Genomic DNA, 12,582 nt, shown 5'->3' on the forward strand with positions numbered 1-12,582 from the left:
ACTGTTCTTCTGAACCCTCCCTCCTCTTCCTCGTTCCCTCCCGTCCGCTCTCCTCACCTCTCATCCCTGTCCGCCTGAGCGCCATATCAAGACCTGACCTCACCTTCGTCCCTCTTTCCCCTCACCATCTCGACTCTACTCCGCTCTACCTGTCCTCGCCCGGCCTCAGGAGTGCTGCTCTACTCCACTCTACTCGATCCATCAAATGAGAATCTAACTCGGCGTCGAGCCTGAGGCACATGGAGTGGCCACCAGCCAACGCTGAGAGCCGTGGCTCCTCCCGCGCTCGCCGCGACTCGTCGCCCATCCTGGAAAATGTAGTCCACTACTCCAAGCGCAAGGCTGACGGCGTCCATGTCGCGTCGCAAAAGAGACGTAGGCTCGACCTGCCTACGTCGCTGCTTCCCTCTGTCGCAGGTTTGCCTGGCCAGGTCTGGCAGCATGTTTTTCTTTTCCTCCCTCCTGTCACTCTTGGTCGACTGCTGCGAGTCAACCGTGCTTTCTATACCCTCCTCACAAGCGTTGATGAACCCTCTAGCGGTTCACAGCATCTTTCCACCCTCCCAGTCGTCAGCTCCAACTTCATCTGGCTTTCTGCGCGCAAGGCTCATTTTCCTACTTTTCCAAGACCCCTCATGGACATGTCCGAGCTGGCCATGTGGCGCCTGCTGGGGGGTCGCTGCTGTCAATTTTGCGCCAAGACGTCGCGTCAAGACCAGTCCTGGACCTTCAAGTCTGCGTTTGAGGATGGACCAGGGTTAGATGGTGTCCGCATAGTCTGGCCGTTTGGAGTCCGAACCTGTGGTAGATGCTTGGAAGCACACTCCCAGACGGTTTGTCGGCTCGCTCGAAAATAGTGCCCCCGCCCCGTCTGACTGCCTTGTAGGAACAGTCCCTGCTTTTTGCCGTTAACAGTGCCCTTCTCGCCGCTCTGCCCTATGTTTTTGTTACCCAAAACCTCCACGTCGTTCCATCCACCGTCATAAGCTCCACCTCGTCTATTCCAACAAACGTCAAAATCTCAAAGTGGTATTGGCGAGATCATGTCCGCGACATTCAACGCCAGTCTGAAGAAGCTCGTTCCCTCGGTCCTGCGGCAGGCGAGGAGTGGTTGAAAGGCCTTGAACATGTGGGAAAACAGAGGCTCATCGATGCCGAGCGCTGGGAGCGCTGGGAACGCACCAGAGGTATGCAAGAATCGGGGACGAGCAACAGCAAAAGTAATTCACCTGCACCGCCACCCGCAAATGGCCAACAGAGGCAATCATCACCGTACCAAATGCCGCGGCAACTGCCTATGAATGGTGTTCCCAGAGCTGGTACAGGTAAGCCGTGTTTTTCAGTATTCCATTTGAATCTTCGAAATTCAAACATTTCCTACAAGTCTCACATTGTCGCGCGCTGTTTGGTTACTGACCAGCTCAAATAAGCTGCCCAATATTCGCAACAGTATTCGGGACCGTCGACAGATCGTCACATGTCCCCTCAGTATGCGCCTACGAACGTTGCTCAACGTCTTCGACCTGAGCGAAACATTCGCGATGCCAACGAAGCAAAAGCGGCTCGCAAATCTGAAATTGAACGCCGGTGTCAAGATTTCGATCCTCCACTTCTCCCAAGCGTGCTTCGTCACATGAAAGCTTTCCAAGCCGCTTGTCAGATTTCCGCGCCTTTGACTGAAAAGGCTTGGGAGATGCTCAAGCCTCGTTTGGAAGCGGAAAGAAAAGGGGCAGAGGATGTTGAGCATGAGCGGGCCGCCCAGATGGCTACTTTGCAAATCAAACTCGAGGACCGCCGACACCAAGACGCCAGTCTCAAAGAAGTGCGAGAAGTACTCGAGCGTGAGTGGGAAGAAGTCCAAAGGCCGGTTCGCGAACGCCTGGGCGCATATGCCGATGAGATAATCCAACGGGACTGGGCGGAAGGACGCGCCCTAACCAAGGAAAACTGCCCAAATTTCGCAGCTGATTTGCTCATGGAGGTCCGACGAAGATTCTATGACGACCAGGCCAGAGATGATGAGGCCACGCATGCCGCAGGTCAGGACGTCAAAGAAGATCCGCCCACTGGACCGCCCACCAGACGGCTTATACTGGAAAACATGAAATGGGTATTCGACAACAAGGTCAAGCCGCAGACGGAGCAATTCCGAAAGGAGCTTTTCTTGTGCAGTGGCGATGGCTGCGAAGGCAATTCCAAGTGGTACGGCTTCGAAGGAATAATCCAGCACTTTGGTGCGAAGCACACCACCGCCTTTAGTGTTGGCAATGTTGTCGTCTGCTGGAAAGAGGCTGATTGGCCCGAGGACCCACCTTTCCATCCGGATCCTGCGAGGGCGCGTCAAGGCTTTTATAGCAATTCGTCTGTACCTGGTCCAGCTCACTCACTGCCACACCCATACCCTTATCCGTATCCTGGCTACGCACCTGCTCCCGCTGGACTCCCTCCGATGGCTCAAACACCGCACCCTATTCCTCAGCATAGCCCGGTTCCTTTTGGACAGTATGGGCATCCTTCTGGACCCTTCCCACCACCTCAAGCACCTCCAGCTCAGTTTTACGGCCCACCGGTCCCTCAATCGCAACCATTCGTGCCACCTCCTGGTCCCGTGCCCGCATACTCCGGTCCACCTCAGGCTTCTTGGCAGGAAGGGCCTTTTTCTCACGATGTTTCCCCGCAGTTTCCAGGGCCCGCTTACTCCCCTCCTGGTGCGAATTTTGCAGCTCCGACTGGACCAGTCCCATATGGTGATTCTGACTCTTTACGTTACGGTGCGCCTCCGTCAACAGTGCCAGGTCAATACGGTCAATTAAATGGCAGACCACCATATGACACTACGGCTACCTCAATGGCAACATCAGTCGGCCCCTCTGCGCCAAAAATCTACCAGGATCAGATTCAAGCCTTGATTGATGTCGCACGAGATCTTTGGACGTCCACATCGGGAGTAAAATACCTGAACCAGAGTGTGAGGCTTTCTGTGGTCATTCATCATATTCTCTACCATTTCAATTTGCGGTTCGGCATTGAACCAAGCCTGGATCTCCTTGCAGATGCACTCGATGCCCACCATTCCATGTATCCTATAAATGCGGTCGCCGGTCTTCGCTGCAAAGCTTGTGCGATGGGATTCCAAAACCACGCTCCACCTTTTTCTTCTTCCTCCTCTCACGACCCTGAGAGGAATTTTCCAAGTCTCTTGTCTTTGATTTTGCATTTCAAGTCTGAACACATGGGTGGTATCGCTTCGAGTTCTCGTGAGCAAAGCCCGGAATCTAGGTATGACTGGAAGAAGGACATGATTGATCTTCCAGACGAAGGATCGATTTCTGCGCTCATCCAATCCCCTGGAATGGACGACAACAAGCTTCGGATCATTGCAGAGGCCTTTCCAAAGTTGTTCCCGTCTCCTTTGCCGCACATTGGCGTCGTTACGGAAGATAAAGAGGCTACTCGTCCCGCTGAAAACTTTGCCATCTCTCCTAGGCCTCCGGCGCTGGCCGATGACAGAACCTCGTCACGCCATGACCCTTCGCAAGGTTCGCAATTACGTCCTGGACGCCCTGGCCCAGCCACGGGACAAGACTTTGGCAAGTCGCCTGCCTCGCGATCTTCGACACTCGCTCCCCGTCCGGTTTCCCGAGGGGCATACGAGCCGCATGATGGCCAACCTCGGCCTTCAGAAGTTCGAAGTGCTTCAAGGATGTCGCGAAGATATGAGCACCCTGACGAGCGTCCAGAGGATCGCAGGATGCGCGTGTACCATGATGAGCCGGGATATTATGTGAGTGAGATGTCGGTGACTTGTCCATGCGATTGTAAGTGACCATTGTACAGGTATCGAGGGACTTCAGGGAGCGTGAGTACGACAGAGCTTGGCGAGATCCGTACGGCCCTCTCAGTTCAGCAGCTGTACGCAGGTATTCCCATTATGGACGAATGTACGAGGGCGGTTGGGAGCGACCACCTGCAGGAGAGCGCTACTATATCGAGCACGACGATCCCCGAGTACGCCCACCGACTAGAAGTGGACTCCGCTATCTGGACAGGCCAGAGTTCAGCGTTGAGCCGCCGGCGACACGCCACGAGTCCCGTCCCAGAGATTTGGAGGAATCCGATGCCCGCGCATTGGCCCGAGAACCAACAGCCAGAGCATCGGCGGCGCCAGATGTAGCAGCTGACGCTGATCGTTTTCTGGATGATTTGGATAGGGACAGGACACGCGAATACGTCTCCAGAGCAGCCCGAGATGAAGCCCAGGAGGCTGCCGAAGATAGAATGCGCCGGACCTCCCGTCTCCCAGACGAGGTGCCACCTCACGCCACCGAAAATCCAGACGAAGAAGATCCACCCGAAATCGCCAGGAACGGCGCGGAAAGTCAAAACGGCCGAGCGACCTTGGAGCCAGATCCAGCCGCAGCGCGTTTTCAAGCGCCTGTAGACAGATACTATCGAGATGAAGAGTACCGTCCATCTCCGCGATATGAGCCTGAACCGCGGGGCTACGCCTACGGCCCATCTCGTTATCGCCGATATAGCATGTACCACGACGAGCCGTACTATGAGCCTCAGCGATTTGTAAGAGCTCGCGGAAGTCGTTTCAGTCGTTATGAAGCCACACGCAGGCGCCTCGAGCAATCCAAGTCGCCCACACGAGAAGGCACCGCTCAGCCGGAACGTCGCCCGGGTTCCCCCTCGGTACCACCGCCCCAAACCGATAAACATGGCGGGGAACCTCAACCGCGTGCTCCAGCGCCGCCTCGCGATTACTACCACCCTTACGACGAACGCGACCGCTACGCCCGGCGCCCCCCATCTCCTCTCCTCGACTACCGTTACGCAGAGATGGCACCTGCGCGCCGCTCTGCTAGACCTGAGCCAGCCTACGTCAACGAATACGGCGAGCTCGTCGAGTACGTCCGCGTACATGACCCTTACTATGCAGACAACCGTCGCCGCTACGTCCCTGAAGCGCCCGTGGCCGGATCTGCTGCACCTCTGCATAGAGGTAGTGGTGACCCACGCCTTGCTAGGTACTACGAGTACGCAGACCACGACATGCATGATCCACGCGATCACCGCGGGGATGCCGGTCGCTACGATTACCATGGAGCCATTGTCGATGATGATGTCCGCTACGCTTACTATGAGCGCGAGCGCGATTCCCGCGATCGCGGCGCGTATTACAGCAGAGGAAGGGACATGGATGTGGTACCCATGCCGAGAGCGAGGGAGAGCGTCGCCGAAAGGGACTTTGACCGTGAGCGTGATCGGCGGGACGACTACTATGGCCACTCGGTTGGTCCACCTGAGGCGGCTGCTCCGCCTACAGACGGCCAAAGGCAGAGGGAAGATAGGAGAGGCAGTTTTGCGGGACCGCCTCCACCACCACCCGTTGATGAGAGGGAAGGAACGACTGCTGTAGGCAGGGAAAGAGAGGATGGCGGCGAAGAATAAAAGCATAACGCGAACAAGCAAGCAGTTGAGCATGAAAGATTGGAGTCGGAAATCCCGAAAAGCAAGAATCGTGTCTGAATAAGATTGGGCAAACGGTGGGCATGATGATACGGCATGGCATAGCGTGGCGCACTACGTCGCAGCATGGCGTGGCATGATATTTCCTTTTGTCGAGGCTGTTTCTGCTGCTGCTGTTGCTGTGTTTCTGACACGAGACGAACGACCCGAACGAAAAATTGACGATGGCGACGTCAAGAGACTGCATTTAATCCTGTTCCTCTTCCACTTCTCACATTCTCTTTGTACGTTCTCATCTTATCTCCTTTCTGTATTCCTGCCGTCACTCGTCACTCGTGTTATAATGAGACGGTTCATGGGCAGTGGCGAGGTGTATTGAACAGCGACAGATGCGCTTGAGCGGCATTTTGAAGGTGGTGTATTGTAGCGCAGCATGGCTTAGGTGGGCTTCATCTGATATGATTAATGACTATTTATAGTGGTATCTATCTTCACGGACTCTTCTCCTCGGGAACTGATAATTGAGAGAAAGGAGGAAAGTTTGGTAGCGCAGCTGGGGAATTTTCGTCCGCGGTCTTTCGATCTCCGCGGATGACACCGTACCTTCCGCTGTGCTCTTCGACTCTCCACCACAACAGAGGAATAGCGTCGTCAAAATCAAGAGACGCCAGCTAGGCAGTGGCTTAGACATAGTACCGAGGTGCTGTCTCTGCGTTGGCTCTTGCTTCCTGTGTCTGCATGGATTGGCCGGCAAAATTGATCTCTTCAGCACTCTTGCCGACTTGGAAAGAACCATGAAGGAGGCTCAAAAGCTTCCCAATCACAGCGCACAGACAAGAGACAAGCTCCACCGAGGCTCTGGTACAGGGTTGAACGGGACGTTACCTTGATTTAAACTTTAGCCATATCGGTCCCTCGGTAGCGGGTACTGGCCCTCGCGACCACATCAAGAAGCCGGCTCGGTCTCGGTTCCAAACGAGACATTTCAATCACGAAAAGGCTTAATCGTTGCTTAGCTTCTTGGTCAATGATGGGAAGAGCTTCGTCCATCGTATTGAAAAAGTGCTACGTTGCTTGGCTCTCTACTTATACTTCCTCTCTTTGTCTTCAACGTAGCTATTTAAGCTTACAAGGTTTGGATGCTTCGCGCTATTATATACAAGATGAACTGATAGTGCCAAAGAAAGGTTGCGCAAGAGGCAAGTCGGCTTGCGCGATCAGTTCGTCTGAATTTCCCTTCTCACTCTAAATCAGGCAAGTTCGGTGGATCTAACAAGAGGTCACAGAGCGAGGTTAATAAAATGGTGATGGCTCTTCCAACACTTGTCTCGTATCGCTCATCGTTCAAGACGTCTATTGCTGGCCGAAATGTCGATTGGCTACCCTTCCAAGCAATGCTAAACTTTCTTTCGCAAATTTACGAATGATGCGCCGTTGGCCCTTTAACATGCCGTACGACATTCTCCTTACTAACCATGGCGCTCGAAAGTGCTTGAATTAGACATTGCGGTCTCAATGAGATGTAAAAGTGAGTACCATTCCATTTCTGCAATTCGAACCAGCCGCCTTGGACCGAACCACCGGCTACTTTCAACATGTGGGCCATCTTACTCCTTCAGCTCTTCACGCTTGCATGGCACCAAGCCGCCGCAGCACCAGTTGCCGACCCCGGACTCGTTGAAGGTTTCTGCCCTACCTTACCAAAACAACTCCCTCTGACTTTCTCTCAGCGATGCTCTGGAAGCGCGACGGCAGTTGCCCAACTCCCAACGCCCAGTCGACCGTATACAAGTTCTTCTTCACCGGCACATACAAATGCGATGGCGGTACATACTCGAGCGGTAAAACGTACACGCGGTTCTCGCAAGAGTTTGTCACTGTCAACGAAGGCACGGGGACCTTTACCGACTTTCGAGCTTGCGTCAATATTGAAAAATATTTCTACTATGGCGGGGCCACTCAGTTTGTTGCGGAGCATTACTGGGGACCGGTCGAGGTGGACGACATTTTTGGGAAGAGGGAGTGCTGCTACACTTTGGTTAGTACAACAACACGCATCAAGTCGCCAACATTCCCTGACAGTCGTCGCAGAAACATCAGTTCGACATCGTCTTCGACCAAGCCAAGAAGAAGCCGGTCCCCAGCTTCAACTCTGGCGGCACGCAGATGCTTGAGGGCTGCTCCCAGCCGGAGGACATGATTTGTCCCGCTCAAAGCGCGCAGTCCGAGTGCGCTCCCACTGTCGACGAAGACCCGAATATTTGCCCTTGGACTGGCACGATTCCTGATTCGTGCGTCGCAAAGAGTCCTGGATAGGACGCGCTTCAGCGATTGTTGAGGGTATGCAGTAGTGTTGACGCGAAATGATGAGTAACGAGTGTTTGGGTTTTGGATTGATGAGCAGTGAACCGAGGCAATTGATTTGCTTAGATGTAACATGATCGTCTTAGAGCTCCTAGAATAAGTTCGTTAGTCGTGTGTCTTTGCAGTTTTCCAACTAAATTGGCACGTCTCAATCAGGAAGGTGACTCCCGACCACTCCCCACCATTCCACGCGCTTCTTCTGTTACTTTCTTGAGACCTTCTCATAGTGACGGATTGAATCTCTTGCCAATCACCTCTATGAGCCGAAGAATCTCTTTTCTGGATAAATAAAGCAAGTGGCTACCCGGCTGTGCTTCAGTTTTCATCTTGTCTTACACTTCATAGTCACCTGTCTCCTCTATTTTAGTAGAGGGGAGAAGTAAAGACAAACACTTTTATGTAATGATGACTATTCGGCATGCAAAATGGGTGATATTCTTCACTGATGATCCTGATGCATATTCCTCGTTCCAATCTCCCCACGGTAAAGCAACCACCCACAAAAGTGATTCTTTCAATTGTCATTCGGCGCAGTGAAATTTCCAGCTTCACCGGGGTTTTCTCTTCTCAGTGAGAGTACTTGACCAAGGTGCCGAGTCAACAAAAGACTTCGAGGCTATTTTATAGCTAAGGAAAGTACTAGACAAGTCACAAGCTACGTGGTCAACCGAGCCCCGTGATACTTGCGGAGTGAGTATAAGAGTTTCGACTCTTTGAGCAACATCTCTGTCTTCAAGCTGTATCACGCGGGCAAGGAACGGAAGTCAATCGAAACAGAAACCGGGACAAAGACCCCAAAGACTGGCGTTTGTGTTTGAGTCTTGTGCACGGGCACCGTGGACGGCCGCTACTCTGCTTTGCTCTTTCGTTTGCAGCCAGCAGCAGCTCCCTGCAAATTACCACCTGACAATGACGAGCACCATTTTGCGAAGTCGACGGAGTCTTTCATATAGCCATGAAAGTATCGGGCTCATTCATCTGGTTCTTTCTTGCTCCCGCGGCTCCTGCTCACTCGCCCTCTTCGCAACGGAACTCCAGCAGACAAAACCACAGCAAAAGAGTACCCGCTCGACAGTTGAGTTGAAAGGTCGCCTTGTCTCAGAGAATGAACTGACCGCACTGTTGGAGCGAAATAAAGAGTTTGAGGCCTTATATAATCAAGAGAAGGATGTCACAAGCCAAACAGTTGGACGCGTCCTGTGACTGTTGTTGACTACAAAAGCCGCGTATTCCTCAGCGCAAGATTTCTCTCTTGCAAGTCACGCTCTAACTGCGAGAGGAAGATAACAGAACCAGTTGCGTCAACCTACTTTTTTGTGGCATGTGTCGCAATGTTGCCGCGCACTTACTTGTCCTTGGCTCTGCTCTGACGGACTTCAGGGGCATTCATCTCTCTCTCCGCATTTTCAACACCGGCGCATGCCACCACCAAGAGATGACGTCGAATACCACTTTCGTGGAAAAATGAAGAATCTCAGTGCAATACCGAAGGAGATTCTGTCTCGCCCATGTCTGTCGCCATGACGACCCGAGAGGTGGTTCTCCGAGTGCGCAATCCACCAGCCTGTCTCCAGCAGTCGCATGGATCCATTCCCTGATTTGACAAGAAACGACTGCGTTGAATACTGAGTGGATAGGTGGAAGATTGGCTGGATTTATAGTCAAACAGATGCATCACGAGACAAGAAGTCGCTGCATCCCGTGATCTGGCCCAAGGGGCATCAAGACCCTGCCTTGCCACTTGCAGAACTTCTCTTTTCCAAACTGTGGCGTACCCAGACGATTGCCAGAAGCCGTCAAATCTGATGTCTTGTGATAGAGGAAGGACTGGAGGCGCTTTGTTTTGTGCCCGCTTCTGCGGGCAGGATCTAGGGGTTCCTCTTCTCCTCAACCTGGAAAGCGATGCAAATCATTGTGGTGATATGATGACAAGCCTTGTAGATAAACGATGAAGACCCCATGGATGCCTGCCTCAGAAAACGATACTCCACAGTCACAGCCGCTACAATCGACCAATGTGCGACAGAAGAGACCCTCCCAACAGTGCAATGCTGATAGATTAGGTGGAGCTCCTAAGAAAGAAAAGCAGCCTGCGCTGGCGATTGATGAAGAGGCAGGAACGTGGCTGCTTTTATACACGGACAACAGAAGTAACAAGATCATTATTCACCTCGTGACGACAGAAGCGCTCACGCCTGCCCTGTGCGCCTAGCGTGAAAGACTGCGGATATAAAAGAAGGTCGATTTCCAGGTCGAAAGCCATGCTATCACCATCGCAGGAACACAAATCCGAAATGCAACAACATCTCTCACTTGAGAATCCTCCTCAGGTCTGCACTCAATCCATACTGGATGTGCCCGACAGCCCCTGAAATCTCTTCTTGGTCTCGCTTTCTCTTTCCTCGTCTTTGGGTGCTCCGAACTATGCACTGTCGAGCAAGAGCTGCCGTCATTTTTGAGATATGGTGGTGATCTCTGGCACCACGAGAAAGACACACTCTATTGACAGATGTGTGGGAGTCTTGGGTTGAGAGCTTGGAGGACGCAGGCAGACATGTAACAGCTCCACGCGCAGAACCAAAGTGACCAGTAGCAGGGACCGCGATTCCCACACAAGTGCCACTGTTGTAACCATTTTTGTTCAGGAAATCCCAAGCGCTTCGTTGGAGAGAAGAGCTGTATAACAAGGGGGGTAAGCTCCTTTTATATCGCAGAATCCCTGAGCAGCCTATCACGCGACCCTTCTCCTGCCAACGCGCCGCAGCTTACATGCCCTCGTGCCTGTGGCCACTGTGAGAGTATAAAAGTCAGTGGAGTGGTAGCTTACTCTGCTCCTCATCCTGGCATGCTTGCGCCGTCATTTGAACATGAAATGCATAAGGTCTTACTGCTTTCTTTCCATTGCATTGTGGTGACAGACGACTTGGGGTCTGCATCATGTTCCCTGTTCCCTGCAATTGACGAAACTTTCACATGAGCATATATTCTGCTATGATAACGACAAGCAGCAGCGTAGAGAATTGATGGGCTGACGACACGGTTGGGAAGCGTTCACAATCAACCCCTGAGACCAACCCCTTTCCTACCCTGCTTCAACCAAACATGCAGGAACAAAAGTAGGAAGGTGAGTACCCAACCGGTAAGGAAAAGCCAGGACAAAGTGGCCTTTCAGCGTATCAAGGAGCGCAAAGTGTGCTCGTTCACTACGATTGTGCTCCAGCAGATGATTGCCAGGCTCAGATTGAAGACCGCAAAACAGGAGGAACAGGGAGATTTTATACTCGCGTCCAAGGGCCCAAGCGCGGCAGGCAGCAGGGCAGTACTCATCACAAGCCGCGTGACCAAATCGGGCAGTCTCTCCCATCAAGCCTGCCTCCGGTCCCGGCAAGCGGTCAGGCTCTAGCGTCTTGCTTGCAGGTATAAAAACCTCCGACTCTCTGCCAATCTTTCAATCTTCACAGCGAGAAGCTAGTCTGTCGATGCATCGATAGCTTTGAAAAGGGATGTCACTTGTTGGGTCCTTCCAATCTGTTCTCGAAGACTCCACTTTGGCTCCTGCCTTTCGCACCGTGGCGACATCACCCACTTCGTGGTTTTTGCCTGTCTGCCTGCCTGTCCATCCCGATATCTTTCCCGTCTGTCTTCCACGCTACTCTCACCTGCACCACTTCCACTACATGATGAAGCCCAGCATATCACCACGTCAAAGACAAACCTCAACGAGCTGCGGCGCTAATCACTCCCGCTGCAGACGAAGTGGACGTTGGAGTGAGGGATCTCCAGACCGGGAAAGGAAAGAAAGTGTGCCTGACACACAGCCACGCACAAGTAAGTCCTGGATTTTCCATTCCGACGAAGAGCAGGCACAGTAGGTTCTGGATCCAGTTACTGGATTCCAGTACTTGTGGGCCGTTTGGCGAACGGACTGATGGAGTGAAGGGAGAGGAAAGGAGGCAGGTTTTTATAGGGATCAAAGGCACTGCTCACACATGACTGCGTGCAGATGGCAGCCTAAGTTCCCATGTGACGACCTGTTGCTTCCATTCTGTACTTGAAGGCCTGCCTCCTCAGAGGCTGGCTCGGCGACAGCTCACCCCACCACTGACTCCACACTCCCCAAATCACAGCACGCACAGCGAACTTAAATCAGTTACCGGGTATACGCATCGATTGGTATTATGCTACTCCCCCTTCTTTCACCATCATCTCCCCGCCACAAAATGCTACAAAGTACAAAGATACCCGCATGCCTGCCTTGGCAAACCTAACAAGAACAAAACAATGATGCCGAGCGTCGCCATGATGCAATGCCCCTGCCCTGCGAAGCCGACTCTTTACTTAGCGTACCGAACCGTGTCGTACCATCACGCCAGCCCGTCGTCCGTTCGTACCGAATCGTACCACTGTGAAAAGTCATGGTTTCCCATACCACCCAAGAAAGCCATGCCATGCCCATGCCATGCAAAGCCGCGCGACGCCGTTCCATGTATGCCGAAGTGATCAAGAAATCTCGAAAGCAAAAACCCAAGCAAGAAACACAGGAAGAGAAAACGACAGCCAGCCCCTTGAGAGACAATGTACAGGAGAGCAACATGCGAACCGATGAGGCAAACGACTGGCGAGAATATATACACACAGGAGAGCGACAGAGACAAGTATGGGACAAAACAGATGATGGGACGCGAAGCGCGGAGCGAAAAGATGAACAGTGAAAGCCAACCCCCCACAGTATTATAGCAAGGT

General features: G+C 52.8%; 3 protein-coding genes across 3 annotated transcripts; all 3 read left to right on the forward strand.

Annotated features, from left to right (window-relative positions):
• The first annotated feature begins 39 nt into the window (after window positions 1-39).
• BKA78DRAFT_75054 (uncharacterized protein) lies at window positions 40-5,701 on the forward strand. The gene is made up of 4 exons (XM_066893683.1): window positions 40-833; window positions 887-1,325; window positions 1,431-3,784; window positions 3,838-5,701. The coding sequence occupies exons 1-4, from the start codon at window positions 240-242 to the stop codon at window positions 5,455-5,457; spliced, it is 5,007 nt and encodes a 1,668-aa protein (XP_066747637.1). The 5' UTR covers window positions 40-239; the 3' UTR covers window positions 5,458-5,701.
• A 1,369-nt stretch (window positions 5,702-7,070) lies between these two features.
• BKA78DRAFT_349763 (uncharacterized protein) lies at window positions 7,071-7,791 on the forward strand (the record flags this gene model as incomplete). The annotated part of the gene is made up of 3 exons (XM_066890854.1): window positions 7,071-7,158; window positions 7,206-7,513; window positions 7,567-7,791. 3 exons carry the CDS (start codon window positions 7,071-7,073, stop codon window positions 7,789-7,791), a joined length of 621 nt encoding a protein of 206 aa, XP_066747638.1.
• A 3,469-nt stretch (window positions 7,792-11,260) lies between these two features.
• On the forward strand, window positions 11,261-12,269 carry BKA78DRAFT_75116 (uncharacterized protein). The gene is made up of 2 exons (XM_066893686.1): window positions 11,261-11,667; window positions 11,967-12,269. Exons 1-2 carry the CDS (start codon window positions 11,343-11,345, stop codon window positions 12,122-12,124), a joined length of 483 nt encoding a protein of 160 aa, XP_066747639.1. The 5' UTR covers window positions 11,261-11,342; the 3' UTR covers window positions 12,125-12,269.
• The last annotated feature ends 313 nt before the right edge of the window (window positions 12,270-12,582 follow it).

Source organism: Phyllosticta capitalensis (assembly GCF_038381095.1).
Source record: "Phyllosticta capitalensis strain CBS 128856 chromosome Unknown BKA78scaffold_2, whole genome shotgun sequence".
Lineage (NCBI taxonomy): Eukaryota > Fungi > Ascomycota > Dothideomycetes > Botryosphaeriales > Phyllostictaceae > Phyllosticta > Phyllosticta capitalensis.

Bases quoted from the DNA above. Each gene is read 5' to 3' on its own strand.
- BKA78DRAFT_75054 (XM_066893683.1), top strand. From the start codon at position 240: ATGGAGTGGCCACCAGCCAACGCTGAGAGCCGTGGCTCCTCCCGCGCT. The intron at 1,326-1,430 runs GTAAGCCGTGTT...AGCTCAAATAAG, and splicing joins TGTTCCCAGAGCTGGTACAG to CTGCCCAATATTCGCAACAG. The intron at 3,785-3,837 runs GTGAGTGAGATG...ACCATTGTACAG, and splicing joins ATGATGAGCCGGGATATTAT to GTATCGAGGGACTTCAGGGA.
- BKA78DRAFT_75116 (XM_066893686.1), top strand. From the start codon at position 11,343: ATGTCACTTGTTGGGTCCTTCCAATCTGTTCTCGAAGACTCCACTTTG. The intron at 11,668-11,966 runs GTAAGTCCTGGA...CCCAAATCACAG, and splicing joins TGACACACAGCCACGCACAA to CACGCACAGCGAACTTAAAT.